Raw genomic sequence first — 18,595 nt, forward strand, 5'->3', positions numbered from 1 at the left:
CCCAAGGGAATGAAAGATCCCAGGAAAAGGGAAGGATCCCAAGGGAAGGATCCCAAGCAAGGAATAATCCCAGGGAAGAGCCCCAGCTCTGCCCGCAGCACAGTGGCCCCAAACCAATGTCCCCTTCCCCATCCCTGTCCCCATCCCTGTCCCTGTCCCTGTCCCCATCCCTGTCCCCGTGTCCCTGTCCCCGTGTCCCTGTCCCTGTCCCTGTCCCTCTCCAGAAGCTCCAGAGCGGCTGCTGGGCTTTGCAGGGATAAAAAACTGGAAAACTTCGGGATTGTGGCCTGGAGTGGCTGGGAGCTGGAGCAGGATGATTTAATCTGCCAGAAATGCGAGCTTTGGTGAGGCCTGGATCCCTCCCTGCGCTTAAAGCGGCCACGGGGGCGGCGGGGAGGGGGACGGGGACGGGGACGGGGTGCAGGGAGGGTCTGGGGGTCAGGGAGGGTTTGGGGTTCAGGAAGGGTTTGGGGGGTCAGGAAGGGTCTGGAGGTCAGGAAGGGTTTGGGAGGTCAGGAAGGGTTTGGGAATCAGGGGGGATTTGGGGTTCAGGGTGGGTTTGGGGTTCAGGGAGGGTTTGGGGTTCAGGGAGGATTTGGGGTTCAGGAAGGGTTTGGGAATCAGGGGGGATTTGGGGTTCAGGGAGGGTTTGGGGTTCAGGGAGGGTTTGGGGTTCAGGGAGGGTCTGGAGGTCAGGAAGGGTTTGGGGGTCAGGGAGAGTTTGGGAATCAGAGGGGATTTGAGGGTCAGGGGGGATTTGGGTTCAAAGAGAGTTTGTGGTTCAGAGCGGATTTAGGGTTCAGGGAGGGTTTGGGGTTCAGGGGGGATTTGAGGGCCAGGGAGAGTTTGGGGTTCAGGGGGGATTTGGAGTTCAGGGAGCTCAGGGAAATTTTGGGGTTTGGGGGAGTTTGAGGGATCTCAGGAAGGGTTTGGGGTTCAGCGGGGTTTGGGGGGGGGGGTCAGGGAGCATTTGGGGGGGTCTCAAGAAGAGTTTTGGGGTCAGGGAGGGTTTGGGGGATCTCAGGAAGGGTTTGGGGGGTTCATGGAGAGTTTGGGGTTCAGGGGGAAATGGGAGGGGAGCGCTCCCAGGCCGGGGTTCAGACTGGGGAGTGTGGGGGTGTGAGCCTGAATTTTCCATCCCAAACCCTTCCCCTCATTCCCAAACCCCTTCCCCTCATTCCTAAACCTTCCTCTTCAATTTCCAAACCCTCCCTTTCCACTTCCAAACCCTTCCATTCCAAAACCCTTCCCTCCCATTCCCAAACCCTTCACTTCCACCTCAAACCCCTTCCCCTCATTTCTAAACCTCCCCATTCCATTCCATTCCCATTCCCATTTCTATTCCCATTCCCATTCCTCCCCTGTCCCTGGCTCGCACTCCTGGGAGCTTTGCCCGTGGATTTAATGCCCAGAGCAGCAGCTGAGCTCCATCCAGGGCTATTCCTTGTTTTCCCTTTTTCCTTTAAACACCTGGCCTGGACCGGGATCAGCTCCTTTGGCTGCTTTTCCTGCTTGGAAGGAAGCAGAGCTTGTTCTGTGCAGCCTGGCCCGGCCTCTGGCCAGATGTGCTGGGAAACTGCACGTCCTGATCCTCAGGGATCCTCAGGGATCCTCAGGGATCCTGCTCCAGGTTCTGGGATCCTCAGGGATCCTGTTCCTGCTTCAGGGATCCTTTTCCAGATTCTGGGATCCTGCTCTAGGTTCAAGGATCTTTCTCCAGGATCAGGGTTGCTCAGGGATGTAGAGAGAGGCCAGGGAAGAAGGGATGGATATTTGGGAAGGCTGGAATGCACCTGGAATTCCTCCTCCTCCCTCCCAGTGGATGCCTGTGCTGGGATAACCCAAGGCACACCGAGCCCGAGCTGAATCCCAAATCCCAGCCCCTCTTTGGGACCGGGCCAGCTTTGCTCCAGCACCTTCCACACCCCATTCCCGCTGTTTCAGGGATGGAAAAATGGGAACAGGGATCTGCTCCCTCTCCCCACATCCCATTCCCGGTGTTTTAGGGATGGAAAAGTGGGAACAGGGATCTGCTCCCCCTCCCCACATCCCATTCCCGCTATTTCAGGGATGGAAAAATGGGAACAGGGATCTGCTCCCCCTCCCCACGGCCCATTCCCGGTGTTTAGGGATGGAGAGGTGGGAACAGGGATCTGCTCCCCCTCCCCACACCCCATTCCCGCTGTTTTAAGGATGGAAAAGTGGGACCAGGGATCTGCTCCCTCTCCCAACGGCCCCATTCCCGCCACGTGAGACGCGGTCCGCGCGTTACATCCCGGAATTCTTTTCCCCTTCGCTCATTCCCAACTCCAGAGCTTTTCCCGGAGCCAAGATCTTCTCCCGGGCTCCCGGTGACGCCGTCCCGGCCCCTCTGGATGCGGCTCTGGCGTGCGGGGGCCGCAGGGCAGGGCAGGAGCCGCTGCCTGGATCCCGGCAGGGTTTGGGGGAAGCTGACCGGGATTTTCCAGCCTGGCACCACCGGGAACGCCCGGCAGAGCCCCGGGAAGGGCGGCACGGCCCCTTCCCACAGCATCCTGAGGAAATGGAGACATCCCAAACTGCCAGACATCCTTTTGGGGGATCCCTGCACTCTCCTGCTCCCTGCCCTGCCTTCCCCTCCCATGGGCAGCTCGGAGGTTTTGCTGCCAAACTCCCAGAATTTGACATTTTCCAGCTTTTCCTCCTGTTGTTTTTTCCTCTTTGCCTTACTGAAATTCAATTTATTTTAGCTTTCCAAAAGGAATTTTGAAGATCTGGCCTTCAGAAAGATCCAGAAATTCCCTGGGTTTGTGTGGCATGGAGTGGAGGCTCAGCTTGGGACAGGGACAGGAATCATCTCCCTGGGGCCAAATCAACGTTTTTTAAGCCAATATTCCTGAGAAATCCAGGCTGGGATGTGGGGAAGGTGAGCCTGGTTTGGGGAGAGCCCTTTGCTCCAGAAAATTCCCTTTCCTGAATCTCTTAGGGCTGGGATTGAGAGCTCCTGACACCCCCAGGACTGGAATCCAGAATTCTTGGGGTCCTGTGGTGTCCCCCAGGACTGAGATCTGGAATTTCTGGTGTCCTGTGGTCTTCCCAGTAGTTTATCCATGCAGGAAATCCATGAAAATCAGTTCCAGGGCTCACCTGGTAGGAGCCAGTGGCACCGTGATCCATGAGGGGTTTAGGATGGATGGAGAGGATGGAGAGGATGGAGAGGATGGAGAGGATGGAGAGGATGAAGAGGATGAAGGCTCTCCCTGTTTGCCAGCTGGAATGATGGAGTCCCAGGTTATGATGGGAATTCTCTGCTCCCACCCTCCCCTTCCACTCTGCTGCCTCTTGTCCTGCTTTCCTAAACTTGGGATGGCCAGAGTGACCAGAACACGGACAGAGTGACCAGGGAATGGTCAGAGTGACCAGAACATGGCCAGAGTGACCAGGAAATGTCCAGACTGATCAGGGAATGACTGAAATGACCAGGGAATGTCCAAAGTGACCAGGGAATGTCCAGAGTGACCAGAACATGACCAGAGTGACCAGGGAATGGCTGAAATGACCAGGGAATGTCCAGAGTGACCAGAACATGTCCAGAGTGACCAGAACATGACCAGAGTGACCAGGGAATGGCCAAAGTGACCAGCACATGGCCGGACTGACCAGTGCTGCAACCTCCCCGTTCCCGGTGGGACACGCTGGGATCCACCAGGATGCAAAATTCCTCCATCCCCACCTCTGTCCCTCGAGCTGTCCTTGGTGTGTCCCCTCCCGGCTGTCCCCGCTGTCCTGGCCCTGCTCCCTCGGCATTTCCACACCCCGGACATTCCCTCTCCCATCTCTGCCAGACCCAGAACCAAAATTTGGTTCTAAATCCCAGTGGGACAAACCGGGAAAATGGGATCAACCACGGGGATGGCTGAAAATCCGCATCAAGGCCACCAGAACCGCGATGTCCCCAAGGTTGGGGACACCACAGCCATCCCTCATTTCCCCTTTTCCCTGCAAAAGCAGGGCCGGATTTTGCTCTAGACATGGAAAAAAAACGGTGCCCGGAGCCACGTCCGAGGTTTGAAAAATGTAAAAGGGCGCCTTTGAAGGTGGATCCGAAACTTGGCCGTGGCGGGGAAAGAATTCCTGCAGGGAGAAAATTCAACAAACAAAGTCCCCCTGGCTGGGAGCAGCGCTCGCTGTCACCACCAGAGCCGCTGGGAGGGGTCGGTGCCTCCCAAATTTGGAGCTTTCCTGGGGTGGGAGCGGCTCCAGAGGTCGGGCAGGGCATGGAAAAGGTCTGGGATGTGCCACCTTTCCATGCCTGGCATCCGCTCTGGGCCTCAATTTCTCCCTTTCCGTGCCCGGCTGAGCAGTAAATTAGCAGGAAAAAAAAAAAAACAAACCCACAAAAAAACCAAACAATCCACGGAACACGTCCCCATGGATTTGGGGATTTTTGGATCGGTCTTGAAAGGAATTAGCATCAAATTCCAGCAGCATCTCCTTCCAAACATCATCTCCTTTCCCTATTGATCCTGGTCCTTTTCCAGCTGGCAAACTCTCGTCTCCGTGCCGGGAGTTTTTGTTTAAATGGCCTGAAATTCCTCCCCTCGATGCCTTTTCCTGGCTCCCACTCCATCTACCTGCTGGATTTCAGGATCCAGGAGAGGCTGTGCCTTGGGATCGTCCTGCTCCAGGCGCTCAGCAAGGAGCAATCCCCCGGTTTTGGGGTAAAAGGAATTCCCGTGTAGGGAATAAATGCATTTAAGGCGAAACGGGGCAGTCCGGAGAGTGGGGATTTTGGGAAAAGCTCCGGTTTCAGCTGCCAGCCGCTACCAGCCCCTGGCAAGGTCGGGATTGGGATTTCGAGGAGCCAGAGCAGCTCAGGTTTCCCGGTCCTGCTGCAGATGGAGAGAGGGGGATGGTGGGGAGAGAGAGAGGGAGGAGACCCCCGGATCCCAAATCCCGGGAATTCCGGGATCGGGATGGCTATGGGAGGGCGGTTACCAGGGCTGGGGGGCTGCTGTGCCCCTCTGGATCCTAAATCTCGGGAATTCCGGGATCGGGATAGATGTGGGAGGGCGGTTCCCAAGGTTGGGGGACAGCTGTGCCCCCCTGGATCCAAAACCCCAGGAATTCCGGGATCGGGATAGATGTGGGAGGCAGATTTTCAGGGTTGGGGGGCTGCTGTGCCCCCCCGGGACCCCTCAGAGCTCTGAACATGGAGCAGGTCCCGGGTTCCTCTGAGCCCCTCGTGCACAAGAATGTCCCTTTTGGAGCAGGAATGTCCCCCCTGACCCTTCCTGGCCGTGTCCCCTCCGTGCCTCGCTATTTTCCAGCCAGGAAAATCCGGTGTCCCTATGGAAGGGACACTCAGCTCGTGCCACCACTGTGCCACCCGCTCCCTGTCCTCTCGAAGTGCCACCGGGATTCGAATTAAAGCTCATCCCCAGCTTTCCAACCATTCCAACCAACCCCTGCACCCCATTTTTCCAGGTTCCATCTGAGGGGCCGCGAAATCGGGATGTGGGGACAGCCGGGAGTCCCTGTGGGTGGCGACAGGGGACACCCACCCTCGGGAAAGCTGCAGCCCGCTCCTGGGAAAGCGGAGCCGGCGGCGAGGGCAGGGCTTATTCCGTGATTAATTAGCTTTGTTTTGAAACAAGGAGCTGCCTCCGCAGCAGCAGCAGGAGCGAGAGGAGGAGGAGGAGGAGGAGGAGGAGGAGGAGGAGGAATTGTTGCCGAGAGCCAGAGCCGCGTGTGCGCCGAGCCCGCCGCGCCCGGCTGCCAGAGAAAGACGTGATTGTTGTCACCGTGCCTCGCTCCCAGCCCTCCCAGTGCTCCCAGCCCTCCCTCCCAGTGCTCCCAGCCCTCCCAGCCCTCCGCCCCCCCGAGCTCCCACCGCTCCCAGCAACAAAACCCCCGCGCCCCGGCCGGGCTCGCTCGTGGCGGAGCGGAGAGGAGGAGGAGGAGGAGGAGGTGGAGGAGGAGGTGGAGGAGGAGGAGGAGGAGGAGGAGGAGGGAGAGAGAGAAACCAGAGAGAAACTTGTCTTGGGGATTAATAGGAGGCAGGAGGAGGGAGAGGTGCACACAGGTAAGCTCTGGGCAGGTGTTTCCCCCCCAGGCTCTTCTCACCTTGCCTGAGCCTCCCACCCAGGACGCCACGATGCTCTGCCCTCTCCAGCCTCCCTCCCATCCCCAAAAACATCTGCTCTTCCTCTTCTCCCCCCTCTCCTCTTGGTTCTTCTGTCCCGCAGCGCTCTGGAGTCTTTGTTCTTTCCCTCCGCTCCGGTTCCAGGAGTTTCTCTCGCCGTGGGGTGGAGGAGGGGGGGATTTGGGGGCTGTGGGGTCACAGGGAAGCCCGGGGGGTGTGACAGCGCTGCCAGGCGCTTTTTGGGGGACGCTGAGGTGCCCTTTGTGTGTCCCCAGCACCTTTGGCTCTGCAGCCAAATTGGGGGGGGGGGGGGGGGGCGGGGGTTGCAGAGCCCAAACTGGGGGCGCCGGGGGCCGGAACTGGGGGAGCCGTGGGGGCTGCAGAGCCCCGGCCATGGCCAGGAACATCCCCAGCCATGGGAAAACAAAGGAGGAAAGGGAGAGGCTGAGAGGAGGAGGGACCCCTCCGGAGCCAGGAATGTCACCAGGACATCGGGACTTTGGGGACATCGGGACACCTTGTCCTGCCTGGGGCTGAGCACGGAGCTGGTGGGGGGGGGCTCTGGGGGGCTGCTCCCATCTCCCTGTGCCGGAATGGGAACAGGGAATTTGGGAAGGGACCGGAGTGGGGTGGGAGTGAACATCCCGACAGCTCCAGGGCCGCTGCTTTTCTGCCCAAAATGTAGGTGGTAAAGCCCTTCTTTCCTGCCGGGATCGCACTGAACATTCCCAGGGGATGCAATCCCAGTTTTCCAGGTGGGTGGGGAGGTGCAGCCCCCTCCCCGCGCCCCCCTCGGGGGTCCCGTTTGGAGCCCCCTCTTTGTCCCCGCTCCGCCAGGAGACGATGGGAGGAAGAAGCGGGAAGCGATGTTCGCCGAAATCCTGGGAAAAAAGAATTTTTGTTACTTGGAAAAGGCTCGTCCCAAACTTGCCCTTCCCCGCCGGCTGGAGAGGTTTAGGGAAAAGCAGCTCCAAAGGGAAACATGGGAATCCATCCCCCTGGCACGTGAGGGATCGGAAACTTCCCTGGGATCCTGCGATTCTGGGATCTTGGGATCCCAGTGTGGCTCCCACCACATCCCAGAGCCGCCTCCCGGGAAGCGCAGCGTCCTTCCCTGGGACACCCAAAATGCGGGAATGCTGTCCCTGCTCCCCGGGGAATGAGGGATCAGCGCTTCCAGCCGGGAAGAGATCAAAGCGCAGCCGTGGGAGCTTTCCCGTGCCCTTGGAAGAGGCTGCAGAGGAGGGAATGAGGCGTCGGAGCCGTTTCCCAGCCCGAGGGAGAAGAGGAACGGGGCGAGGCAGCGGCTTGGGGGGGCGAGCGGGGCGTGTGTGGGGTCCGGGCCGGCGGCGCTTTGGCAGCGGCTCCTGCCAGGATCCGCTTTTGTCCCTGTCCAGCCGTTCCCACTGCGTGAGGCAGCGGGATCCGAGCCGGGAGCGGCGCTGGGAAGGGTCGGGACACGCAGGGAAGGAGGAATTGCTGACACCGAGGGAGCAGCGGGAAATGCGCCCTGCCAGGGGCAGGGAGCTGCTGCGGGAGGAGGGAGCAGAGGAGGGGATGAGATTTCGGGAATGATCCTGGGAATTGTGGGGACCAGCAGAGGAGGGGATGAGGCTTCGGGAATGATCCCGGGGACTGTAGAGACCAGAAGAGGACTCTGGGAATGATCCCGGGGACTGTGGGGCCCTGGGAGCAAAGAACGGGATGAACCTTTGGGAATAATCCTGGGAATTGTGGGGATTAGCAGAGGAGGGGATGAGGCTTCGGGAATGATCCCAGGGACTGTAGGGACCAACAGAGGACCCAGGGAACGATCCTGGGGACTGTGGGGATCTGGGAGCAGAGGACGGGATGAGGATTTGGGAATAATCCCGAGGAATGTGGGGATCTGGGAGCAGAGGACGGGATGAGGATTTGGGAATAATCCCGGGGACTGCGAGGACCCTCCTGGCACAGCCCCGCGCTGCTGTCGCCGTGTCCTGGCCGAGTCCTGGCGGGTGTCACCCATCCCTGCCTGGACCCAGCGCATTCCCAGCGGGAATGTCCCGGCTCCAGCCCGGCTCCACTGCCGGCTGGGAAAGGGCTGGGAAAGGCCGAGAACCGCGGGGTTGTTACATCAGGGCTGCGCTTCCCAAGGGACCCCGGCGACGCCTGGGTGACAGCCCGGCTGCCCTCCCCCTTTTCCACGATTCCCGGCGCTCCAGAGCCGCTGGATAAGGAGCTCCGTGCTGGGTCGGGCTCTCGCAGAGACACGAGCGGTGCTGGACGCGAGGGAAGCCAAGGAAGGAGCTTTGCCCGATCCTTGTGGTTATTTTTATCTCGCTCCCCGACATTCCCGTTCCCAGGCTGCAAGGGGGCTTCTCCCCCACCAGGGGTATCGGGAATTGCGGGAATGTGCGAGAGGAGCTAACAACGAGCTGGAAAGGGGCCCTACCCCAACCATCCAGGCTTTTCCTGCCTCTCCCAGAGTTAAAATTCCCTTTATCCCTCTGCAGGAGCGGGATCTCGGACAAATATCCGGATCCAGCTGCTCCCTCTGCCCTGAGCGCTGCGGGAGGAACCCGAGGGACAGCGCGGGGGCTTCTGCCGGTGACAAATCCCCCTCTGCGGCGACCTTTGCACGGCTCCCTCTCGCCCCGGGGTGGCGGCTTCTCCCTGCCCTTGGCGCCCATCCCGGGGCTGGCAGCCAGCGCTGCTGGGAGCTGGGGGTTTAGTGGGATGCAGGGAAGAGAAACTATGTGCAAAGCAAACCCCAGTGGCATTCAGGGCTGGAATTTCCAGCTGTTGCGCTGATTTATTTTTAATTTTTTTTTTTTTGTCCATTGTAACCGGCACGGCTGAGGAAGCAGCTGCCTCCTTCTGGGAAAAACCTCGGGATTTGTTGGGTGCCTTGGTGTTGCAGCCAGGCCGAGCTCAGCGGCTTGGGAGGTGTCAGGACTGGTTTTATCCATGAATTGAGCCTTTTTTCTACTCCAGGGCCGTCGGTTTCCTGAATTCCTCCGTTGCTCCATGACTTAACTTTGTTCCAGTGGCGCGGATTCCTTGTGGGCAGCTGGAATTGGAGCTGTCCCGGCCGTGAAGCTCGGGAGGGGAGCTTGGCAGGGCTGGGGCTGTGCTGGGGATCAGGGAGTGGGATTTGGGAATTCAGCTCCTGGCATTCAATGCCAGTAAATCCAACTGGATGGAGAACAGACTTCCAGCTTTTCCACATCCAGGGAGAGCTGGCTTGGAATCTTCCAGCGGGTTGGAGGAGATCGTGGAGCTTGTGGCGGCCTCGGGCTTGCTGCATCCCCGTTTTTTGGTCGTTTTTTTGGGGGGGGAATGTCACTGCTTTCCTGCAGTTTTCTTAGAAGTGAGTCCTTCTTTCCCCAGGCGGGCATCGGGGAAGGGTGGTGGCAGTGCCACGGGGCAGGGACAGTCCCCGCGGGGATGTGGGGCGGATAAAAGGGGCGGCCCCAGCCTCCCACCCCTGCCCGTTCGTGCTGACGGAATTCCACAGGATGTTGTCACCCTCCAGCCGGGATTCCTGGCTCTGGTGGCTCTTCCCGCTCCGTGCCGAGTCCCCAAACATCTGGGATGTCAAATCCTCGTGTGGAGGGGACGGGGTGACAGCGCTGCCCTGTCCCCACACCCTGCTGGGACATTGTTGGGTGGCCCGCGGGGATCCAACGCCTGCATCACAGCGTGTCCCGGCTGGAATATTGTGTCCTGGATGGAATGTCACCTTCCAGCTCGAATGTCACCTCCCAGCTCGAATGTCACCTCCCAGCTGCTTCCCCACCTCTGCATCCAAGCTCAGACCTCAGCCCACCTCGGGTGTTTGTGGGGGTTAAAATCCAGGTTCTGGAGCAGAGGAAAAACTCCATGGGAAGCTCTGGGACCTCAGGGAAAGCTCTGGGACCTCAGGGAAAGCTCTGGGACCCCATAGAAATTTCTGGGACCTCATGGGAAGTTCTGGAACAACACGGAGCGAGATCCGTGTGCTGTGGCCGGGGAAGGAGCAGGATGCTGACGGAATGGGAAGAGCACTGCACAAACAGCAGATCCCGATATTCCCGTTTTCCAGACACTGAATCCGGAATGTGGGGGACAGGATCACATCCATCCCAAAGCAGGACCTGCTGCAGCTCTGCTGGGCTCAGGATCCGGCAGCTCTGGGCTCCTCCCTTCCCCCAGCGAGATGCCAGAGCCCTGATGGAAAGCAGCCGGCTCGGGGTTAACCAGAGCCAGATGGAGCCGGGAGGAATAGGCTGGGCCTGCAGGGGAGGGTGAAAACGGGATTTTTTTTTTCCTGGAGAAAATCAATTCCTTGGAGCCTCAGGAAAGAGAGGGATCTCTTCAAAGGGAGCTGGAGCTGGCAGAGGTGGCCCTGGAAGAGGGTGGTCCGTGCAGGGTGGGATGCAGATCCCGCTGGGAAGCAGCAGGGGTTGGTGTGGGCTGCTTCTGCTGCTCCCGGCTTGGGTGGGGGCTTTTCCCTCTCCAGGGATGATGGAAATTTTGGGTTCCAGGTGTAGGGAGAGCTGGAAATGGGCTGGAAAGGGAGGAGGGGCAGAGAATCCCACTCTGCTGTGCTGGATTTCCCTCCAAAAGTGTCAAAAAATCAGCAGCACTTCCCAGTCCATTTCACTTCTTCCTTGGATTTTCTTCATGGATAATGGTGAGCCAAAGGGATCCTGTGGATAATGGCGAGGCAGGGAGAGGAATTCCATGGATAATGGTGGGGCAGGGAGAAGAATCCTATGGATAATGATGAGCAAGGGAGAGGAATCCCGTGGATAGTGATGAGCCAGAGGGATCCCATGGATAATGGTGAACGAGAGAGGGATCTCATGGATAATGGTGAGCCAAAGGGATCCTGTGGATAATGGTGAGGCAGGGCTGGGAATTCCATGGATAACAGGGATAGGGACTCCTGCTCTGGAGAGGGGCTGGATTTGAAGGCGACTTCCAACAGGAAGAGGAACACAGGGGATGAGGGTGGGGAGGTGACAATTCCTCCACCAAGCCCTTCCCAACCCCAATTCCTCCACCAAGCCCTTCCCAAACCCCCTCTCCTCGTGTCCCTGCAGGAAAACACCCGGACCATGAAGGCGGCGCTGGCGCTCCTCCTCCCTCTGGCACTCGCCCTGGCACCGGTGGCGAGCGGGCAGCGCCGGAAACCCCCCCGCAGACCCACCCGGCCTCCCGCACCCTTCGAGGAGCCCGCGGAGCCCACGGAGCTGCCCCCTCCCCTCCCTCCGGGCCCTCCTTCCATCTTCCCCGATTGTCCCCGGGAGTGTTACTGCCCGCCCGATTTCCCGTCGGCGCTGTACTGCGACAGCCGCAACCTGCGCACGGTGCCCGTGATCCCGCCCCGCATCCACTACCTGTACCTGCAGAACAACTTCATCGCCGACCTGCCCGAGGAGTCCTTCCGCAACGCCACCGGCCTCAAATGGGTCAACCTGGACAACAACCGCATCCGCAAGGTGGACAGGAAGGTGCTGGAGAAGCTGGAAAATCTCATTTTCCTCTACATGGAGAGGAATCAGCTGAAGGAGGTGCCCGCCTTTCTGCCGCCCAACCTGGAGCAGCTGCGGCTCAGCAGGAATCAGATCTCCAGGATCCCCGCCGGTGTTTTCAACAAGCTGGAGAACCTGGTGCTGCTGGACCTGCACCACAACAAGCTGAGCGATGGTGTCTTCAACAAGAACACCTTCAAGGGGCTCAAGAACCTCATGCAGCTCAACCTGGCTCACAACATCCTGAGGAAGATGCCCCCCGGCGTGCCCAGCGCCATCCACCAGCTCTTCCTGGACAGGAACAACATCGAGGACATCCCCAGCGATTATTTCAAGGAGTTTCCCAACCTGGCCTTCATCCGGCTCAACTACAACCAGATCTCGGATAAGGGGCTGCCCAAAAATTCCTTCAACCTCACCAACCTGCTGGTGCTGCACCTGGCGCACAACAAGCTCACCAACGTGCCCTTCATCAGCCCCAAGCTGGAGCACCTTTACCTGAACAACAACTCCATCGAGAGTGAGTCCCACGGCTGGGATGGGGAAGGTTTTTTTTGGGGGGGGGAGGAAAAACCTTGGAAAGGTTTTCCAGCCGTTTCTCACCCGGCGGGATGTGATCCCTTCAAAGGGACGAGGTGGGAGCTGCAAGGGTGGAAGGGGAGGAGCAGAGTGAAATCCCTCCCGGTGCTGCAGGATTTTTCCTGGTTGTCTTCTTTGGGGCCAGCTGCCCTTGGAAGAGCTCTTTCCCTGGCCAAAATCGGGATATTTAACGAGGAGAGCCTGGGCTCGTGTTTTAGGGGCAGATGCCAAAGGCGCAGCTGGGGGTGGTGAGGGAATATCCCAGCTCTGCTCCAGAAGCGGGGAAGGAACGGGGAGAGCACGGCTGCCATGGAGGCAGAGCAGCCAGGGCTGTTCCACACCATTCCAGGGAAATCCAGCTGCAATTCCACGGGAGAGGAGCCTGGGATGTGTGAAACAGAGAGAGGAGGAGGCAGAATCCCACCGAATTCCCATCCAGCTTTCCAACGCCTAAAGGGGCTCCGGGAGAGCTGGAGATGGATTTGGGATGAGGGGTGGAGGAGCAGGACACGGGGAATGGATTCCCACTGCCAGAGGGCAGGGCTGGATGGGATATTGGGAAGGAATTCCTGGCTGGGATGGAATTCCCAGAGCAGCTGTGGCTGCCCCTGGATCCCTGGGAGTGCCCAAGGCCGGGCTGGACATTGAGGCTGGGACACCCTAGGACAGTGGGAGGTGTCCCTGGGTGATCTTTACGGTCCCTTCCAACCCAAACCATTCCAGGATTCCAATATTCCAGGATTCCAGGTCTCCCCAGATGTTTCCGCTGTTGGAGCTCCTGCTGTGATCACATCTGGCTCCAATGCTCATTAACCCGAATTTTAATTAAACACCACCAAATTTGAGCCTGGGGGGACCTTGGAGTGCAGGTGGTGACTCCTGGTGGTTTCCCACATCCCCGGTATCCAGGTCCTGCCGGCGTTTTCCATGGAGAGAAATCCCGTGCACGCCCTGACCCAGCTTTTCCTCAGCCTGGTTTTTAGAAGGTTCCCATCCCTGGAGCCGGGTGCTGACATCAGAATCCCGGGGTTTATTTTCCATTCCCGGCTGGGCAGGGACACGTGGAATTCCAGAGGAGAGCAACGAGCCGGGTGCTGACGTTCTCTCCGGTGTGACGGGGCTGGAGCGGGATTCCTTGATGTTTTTTTGGGAAGCTCGGGGCCGGCTCGGCAGGTTCCGGGAGCGGGATGATTCCTTTTCTCTCTGGAATGTCACCGCATCCCTCGCCGAGCTCCGGAGGAGCGTGACCTACTTCGCTCCTGATCAAAAGCCAGATTTTCCCTCTCTCTGGGGCTTTGGGAACAGGCTGGGATTGTCCCTTTTGGTGGCAAAACAACCCAAATTTGGGGTTCAATAACAGCGGGGGTTCAAAAATCCCTGCCCATATTCCCCTTTTCCCCCACCTGTATCCCGCTGTTCCTTCTGCCAAAATTCCCTTTCCCCTAACCCACATCCTGCCATTCCACCACTCCACATTTCCTGTTCCCTCACCTGCATCCCGCTGTTCCATCTCTCCACATTCCCTTTTCCCAAACCCATATCCCACTGTTCCTCCTGCCAAAATTCCCTTTTCCCTAACCCTCATCCCGCTGTTCCTCCCATCCACATTCCCCATTCCCTAACACCCATTCCCGCTGTTCCTTCTCTCCATATTCCCTATTCCTCTCCACATTCCCCCTTCCCTATCCCCTTATCCCGCTGTTCCTCCTCTCCACATTCCCTGTTCCCTCATCCTGCTGTTTCTCCTCCCCACATTCCCTATTCCTCCCCACATTCCACATTCCTCTCTACATTCCCTATTCCTCCCGACATTCCCCATTCCCTAACCCCCATTCCCCCTCTTCCTCCTCTCCACATTCCCTATTCCTCCCCACATTCCCCATTCCCTAACCCCCATTCCCGCTCTTCCTCCCATCCACATTCCCCATTCCTCTCCACATTCCCCATTCCTCTACACATTCCCTCTTCCCTCATCCTGCTGTTCCTCCTCTCCACATTCCCTATTCCTCCCGACATTCCCAATTTCCTAACCCCCATTCCCGCTCTTCCTCCTCTCCCACAGAAATCAACGGCACTCAGATCTGCCCCACCTCGCTGATGTCCATCCAGGATTTCTCGCCCTCCGACCTGGACAGCGTGCCCCGGCTGCGTTACCTGCGGCTGGACGGGAACCTGCTCAAGCCTCCCATCCCTCTGGATCTCATGCTGTGTTTCCGCCTGCTCCAGTCCGTGGTGTTTTAGTCCCGTCCTGCCTCTCCAGGCCCGGCTTAACTCGGACATTTCCCCCCACCATCCCCCGGCGGCGTTTGACACGTGGGACCCTCTCTCCTCCCTCTCCCCCTGCTCTCTGCTCTCCTCCATCCCTCTCCCCGTCCCTTTTCCTCCCCTGCAGGACACTCGTGGCTCCCTGGGGACACTCCTGTCCCGGCTGCCACCCTTGTCCTTGTCCCCCAGGCCAAGCCCGGAGCCGGCTCCGTCTCTCCCTTGGCACCCGGCAGAGTTCGGGGGGTTTGGGTTCGGTCCGGATGGGGCTCGGGGCGTGTCCCTGCTCCTGGGGACGGTTCCCGGTGGATTTTGGAGCTGGAAGTGGAAGGAGGATGGACAATGTGGCCATCACAGGGGATGGGGACACTCCTGTCACCCTGGCTCTTCTGGAGAGCTTTGGCTCCGCATTTCTCTGGAGCGGGAGGATCGAAATTCCTCCTGGAGCTGGGGATTTGCTGGGATGGAGCAGGGAGGGGATCCTGGATCCTGTGTGGGCCACACCTTCCCACACCCCCCTGGGCAAGACCAGGCCCTGCCCGGCTTCAAATCCCCCATCCCAGCAGCGATCCATGGGGTCACAGCCCCACCCCAAAATCCTGAATCCTTCCCTCTGAGCTGGGGGGGACACAGACACATCCATGGGGTCACAGCCCCATCCCAAAATCCTGAATCCTCCCCTGTAAAATCTGAGGGTAAAGGGACACATCTGTGGGGTCACAGCCCATCCCAAAATCCTGAATCCTTCCCTCTGAGATCTGAGGATTCAGGGCCACATCCACGGCTCAGTTTCTCTCTGGAGCCAATCACACACGACTGGGTTTTGCCTTTTTTATTAGAAATAAAAGGAAGGGGAAAGAAAAGGGAAGAATTATCCTTTGGAAGAGCTATTTTTATCCCTTCTCTTCCCCATCCTCACATGTATTGCTTCCCCTTCCGTAGCTGTACCTGCATTTATCGGGTGTCCGGGTTTAGGGGGGATTATTCTCTTCTTTTCTTCCTGAGTCTCAGGATTTGGATTTAAAGGCCGAGCATTAGAGAGGGAAAAAAAAAAAAATCAAAATCCAACTGCAATGAGTATTAAATAAACCAAAGAAAGCTCCTTTGTGTCCAGCCAGCAGAGCTGACCCTTCCTGGGGTGGCCACGGACGGGCACCGTGTCCTTCCCCCTGCGGCTGGCACAGGGATGCTCCCCTTTTCCCCATTAATTAAAACCTCGTGCTAATTAATGATTTTTATTCTTTTTTTTTTTTTTTTTCTGACGATAAAATCTCCTTTCCAGCTCTCCCTGCAGTTGGATGGGACAGGTTTCAACCCTAAACCCGGACGAATTTTCCCCCCCTGGATTGATATATATTTATATCTGATGTGTATATAGACTGGTAGAATGTACAGATATTCCTAGAGCCACGTGTACCTCCCGACCCGGCAACTTTATGGGGTTTTCACTCCCACTCCCTGCAGCAGTGGAAATAAAATCATTCACAAGGGACCTCGAGCTTCTCCCTGATCCATCCTCGCCTTCCTCCAACCAGCAGCAAAATTTCCTTGCTTGGGAACAATTCTCACAATGTTTTTGGGGGGTTGGTGGGTTTGGGGAGTTTTGGTTGGAGTGATGCTGAATGTGGGAAGGAATTCTTGGCTGGGAGGGTGGGCAGGGGCTGGGATGGAATTCCCAGAGAATCCCCTGGAAGTGTCCAGGGCCAGGTTGGAGCAGGGTGGGGGAAGGTGTCCCTGCCCATGGAATGGGATGGATTTAAGGGATTTAAGGGATTTAAGGGATTCAAGGTCCCTTGACCCCAAACTGGGGTTTGAGAGGTTGGGCTCGCTGCCCTGGTGTCACACCTGCAGGCCAGGTTCCTGCTCTCCCTAATGAGCATCCCTGATAATTAGGAGAGCCTCACCTTGGCTGCAGCTCCCAGCGCCGCTGTCACACCGGCAGAAGGTGACACCGAACATCGGGGCGGGTGACAACCGTGAGCTGCCCCATGGCACCAGGGGAAACCCTACAAACCTCCCTGGTTTGGGGTGATCTTCCCGCTGGGAGCAGCGTGGAGATCCCCAGGACCACTCTCCCAACCCGGGATCTAAAATCTGGGATGCAGCGTCACAGCCATGGGATCACAGCCCCATTCCAGCATCGCAAATCATTCCCTACAAAATCTGGGGCCAAGGGCCACATCCATGGGGCACAGTCCCATCCCAAAATCCTGCACCTTTCCTTGTAAGATCTGGGATTCACAGCCACATCCATGGGACACATCCCCATCCCAAAATCCTTCATCCGTATCTGTGGGGCACATCCCCATCCCAAAATCCTGTACCCACACCCATGGGGCACATCCCCATCCCAAAATCCTGTACCCACACTCATGGGGCACATCCCCATCCCAAAATCCTGTACCCACACCCATGGGGCACATCCCCATCCCAAAATCCCGTACCCACACTCATGGGGCACATCCCCATCCCAAAATCCTGTACCCACATCCATGAGGCACAACACCATCCCAAAATCCTGTACCCACCCCCGTGGGTCATATCCCGTCCCCAGGGTCCCTGTCCCCCCTGTCCCACCCCCGGCTCGGCCCCGCGTGTCCCCCCACGGGCGGGGTGGGCGGCAGCGGCAGCGGCTTCTCCTTGTGCGCGTCCCCGAAGGCGCTGCCGCTCCCAGAGCCGCTCTCCCCACGTGAATCCGTCCCGAGGGGGAGGACGGCTGTGGGGGAAGGTGTGAGGATGTGGGATGAGCCGGGGGGCCGCTCCCGGGAGGGGCTGAGCCCCTCTCCGTGTGTTTGTGGTGTGCGGAGCAGGCGCAGGAACGCGCCCACCCCTCCCAAATCCCGCAGTTTCGTAACCAGAGCGTGAATCCCCCACTGCCGGGGGGGGGGGTTCATTCCCTAGGGATGTCAGAGCCATCCCCCGGGAGAGCTGAGCACCCCAAAGCTGCTCCCTGCCACCCCTCGGTGCCGCCGTGGGGTTTGGGGTTGTGGGAAGCTGCTGCTGTGGGGTCGCGGGGACCCCCCTCATTAATGGGGTTAGAGGGGTGGGGGCTCCTCAGCTGCTGTTCCCAGTGCTGGGTCACCCTCAGGGATTGGGATCGGGGGGAATTCTGGCTCCAGTCAATCCCCCCCTGCAGTGGTGACCCCCCAACCCCATTTGTGGGTGCTGAGCGGGGACCTCCCGCTCTCAGTGCCCCTTTTGGGCACTCAGCGACGTTTGGGACCCAGGGACCGCCCAGGTGACACCGACGGTGCAGGGAATGCTGAGGGGGGACAAGGGGAGGCTGCTGCTTGTGGGGACAAGGACAGGACATCATTCATGGGAAAAGCAAAGACCCCAAACACCCCATTGCCCTGGGGACACTTCACCCCCTTGGGACCCCTTCACCTCTGGGAACTCTTCATCCACGGAGAATCCTTCATCCCTGGGACCCCCTTCACCCTCTGGGGACCCTTCACCCTTGAGGACCCCGCTGCCTTTTGGGATTTTTCAGCTCCGTGGACCCAACTGCCCAGGGGATCCCACTGTCCTGGGGACCCTTCACTCCCAGGGACCCCAGGGAACCCCACTACCCTTTGGGACCCTTCACCCCCTGAGGACCCTTCATCCCCGGAGACTTCTTCATCCCCGGGGACCCCTTCACCCCAGGGAACCCCACTGCCCTTTGGGACCCTTCACCCCCTGGGGATCTCACTGCCCTGGGAGCCCTTCACCTTTTTGGGATCCTTCATCCCTTTGGGATCCTTCATCCCTGGGAACCCCACTACCCTTTGGGACCCTTCACCCCTCAAGGACCCTTCACCCCTGGGGACCCCGCATCCCTGGGGACCCTGGGCCAGCCCCCCCCACCCCCGCCATCCCCCCCCCCAGCCGCTCTGACACCTCCCCAGCTGCCACATCGCCTCCGTCTCGGTGCCCACCGAGCCGCCTAATGAGCGGCTTAATGAACATTAGCGGCCGCTCCGTGCTGAGCGGGGCCGGGGCTGTCCCGGCGAGGGGGGGACACGGGGGCTGAGGTGCCCACGGGGGTCTGGGGGGGCTGCGGGGGTGTCCCCGCGAGCAGATGGGTGATCCGGGGGGGTGGGAGGGTGGGGGGGAGATGCGCTGCTGGCGACTGGAACGTTTTGGC

General features: G+C 59.0%; 1 protein-coding gene across 1 annotated transcript; it reads left to right on the forward strand.

The window, feature by feature from the left end:
- Positions 1 to 5,930: 5,930 nt before the first annotated feature.
- On the forward strand, positions 5,931 to 15,958 carry PRELP (proline and arginine rich end leucine rich repeat protein). Its single transcript, XM_014872700.2, has 3 exons — positions 5,931 to 6,064; positions 11,194 to 12,145; positions 14,267 to 15,958. The coding sequence occupies exons 2-3, from the start codon at positions 11,209 to 11,211 to the stop codon at positions 14,443 to 14,445; spliced, it is 1,116 nt and encodes a 371-aa protein (XP_014728186.1). The 5' UTR covers positions 5,931 to 6,064; positions 11,194 to 11,208; the 3' UTR covers positions 14,446 to 15,958.
- The last annotated feature ends 2,637 nt before the right edge of the window (positions 15,959 to 18,595 follow it).

The sequence above is a fragment of the Sturnus vulgaris genome, chromosome 29 (assembly GCF_052056855.1).
Source record: "Sturnus vulgaris isolate bStuVul1 chromosome 29, bStuVul1.hap1, whole genome shotgun sequence".
NCBI classification, from domain to species: domain Eukaryota; kingdom Metazoa; phylum Chordata; class Aves; order Passeriformes; family Sturnidae; genus Sturnus; species Sturnus vulgaris.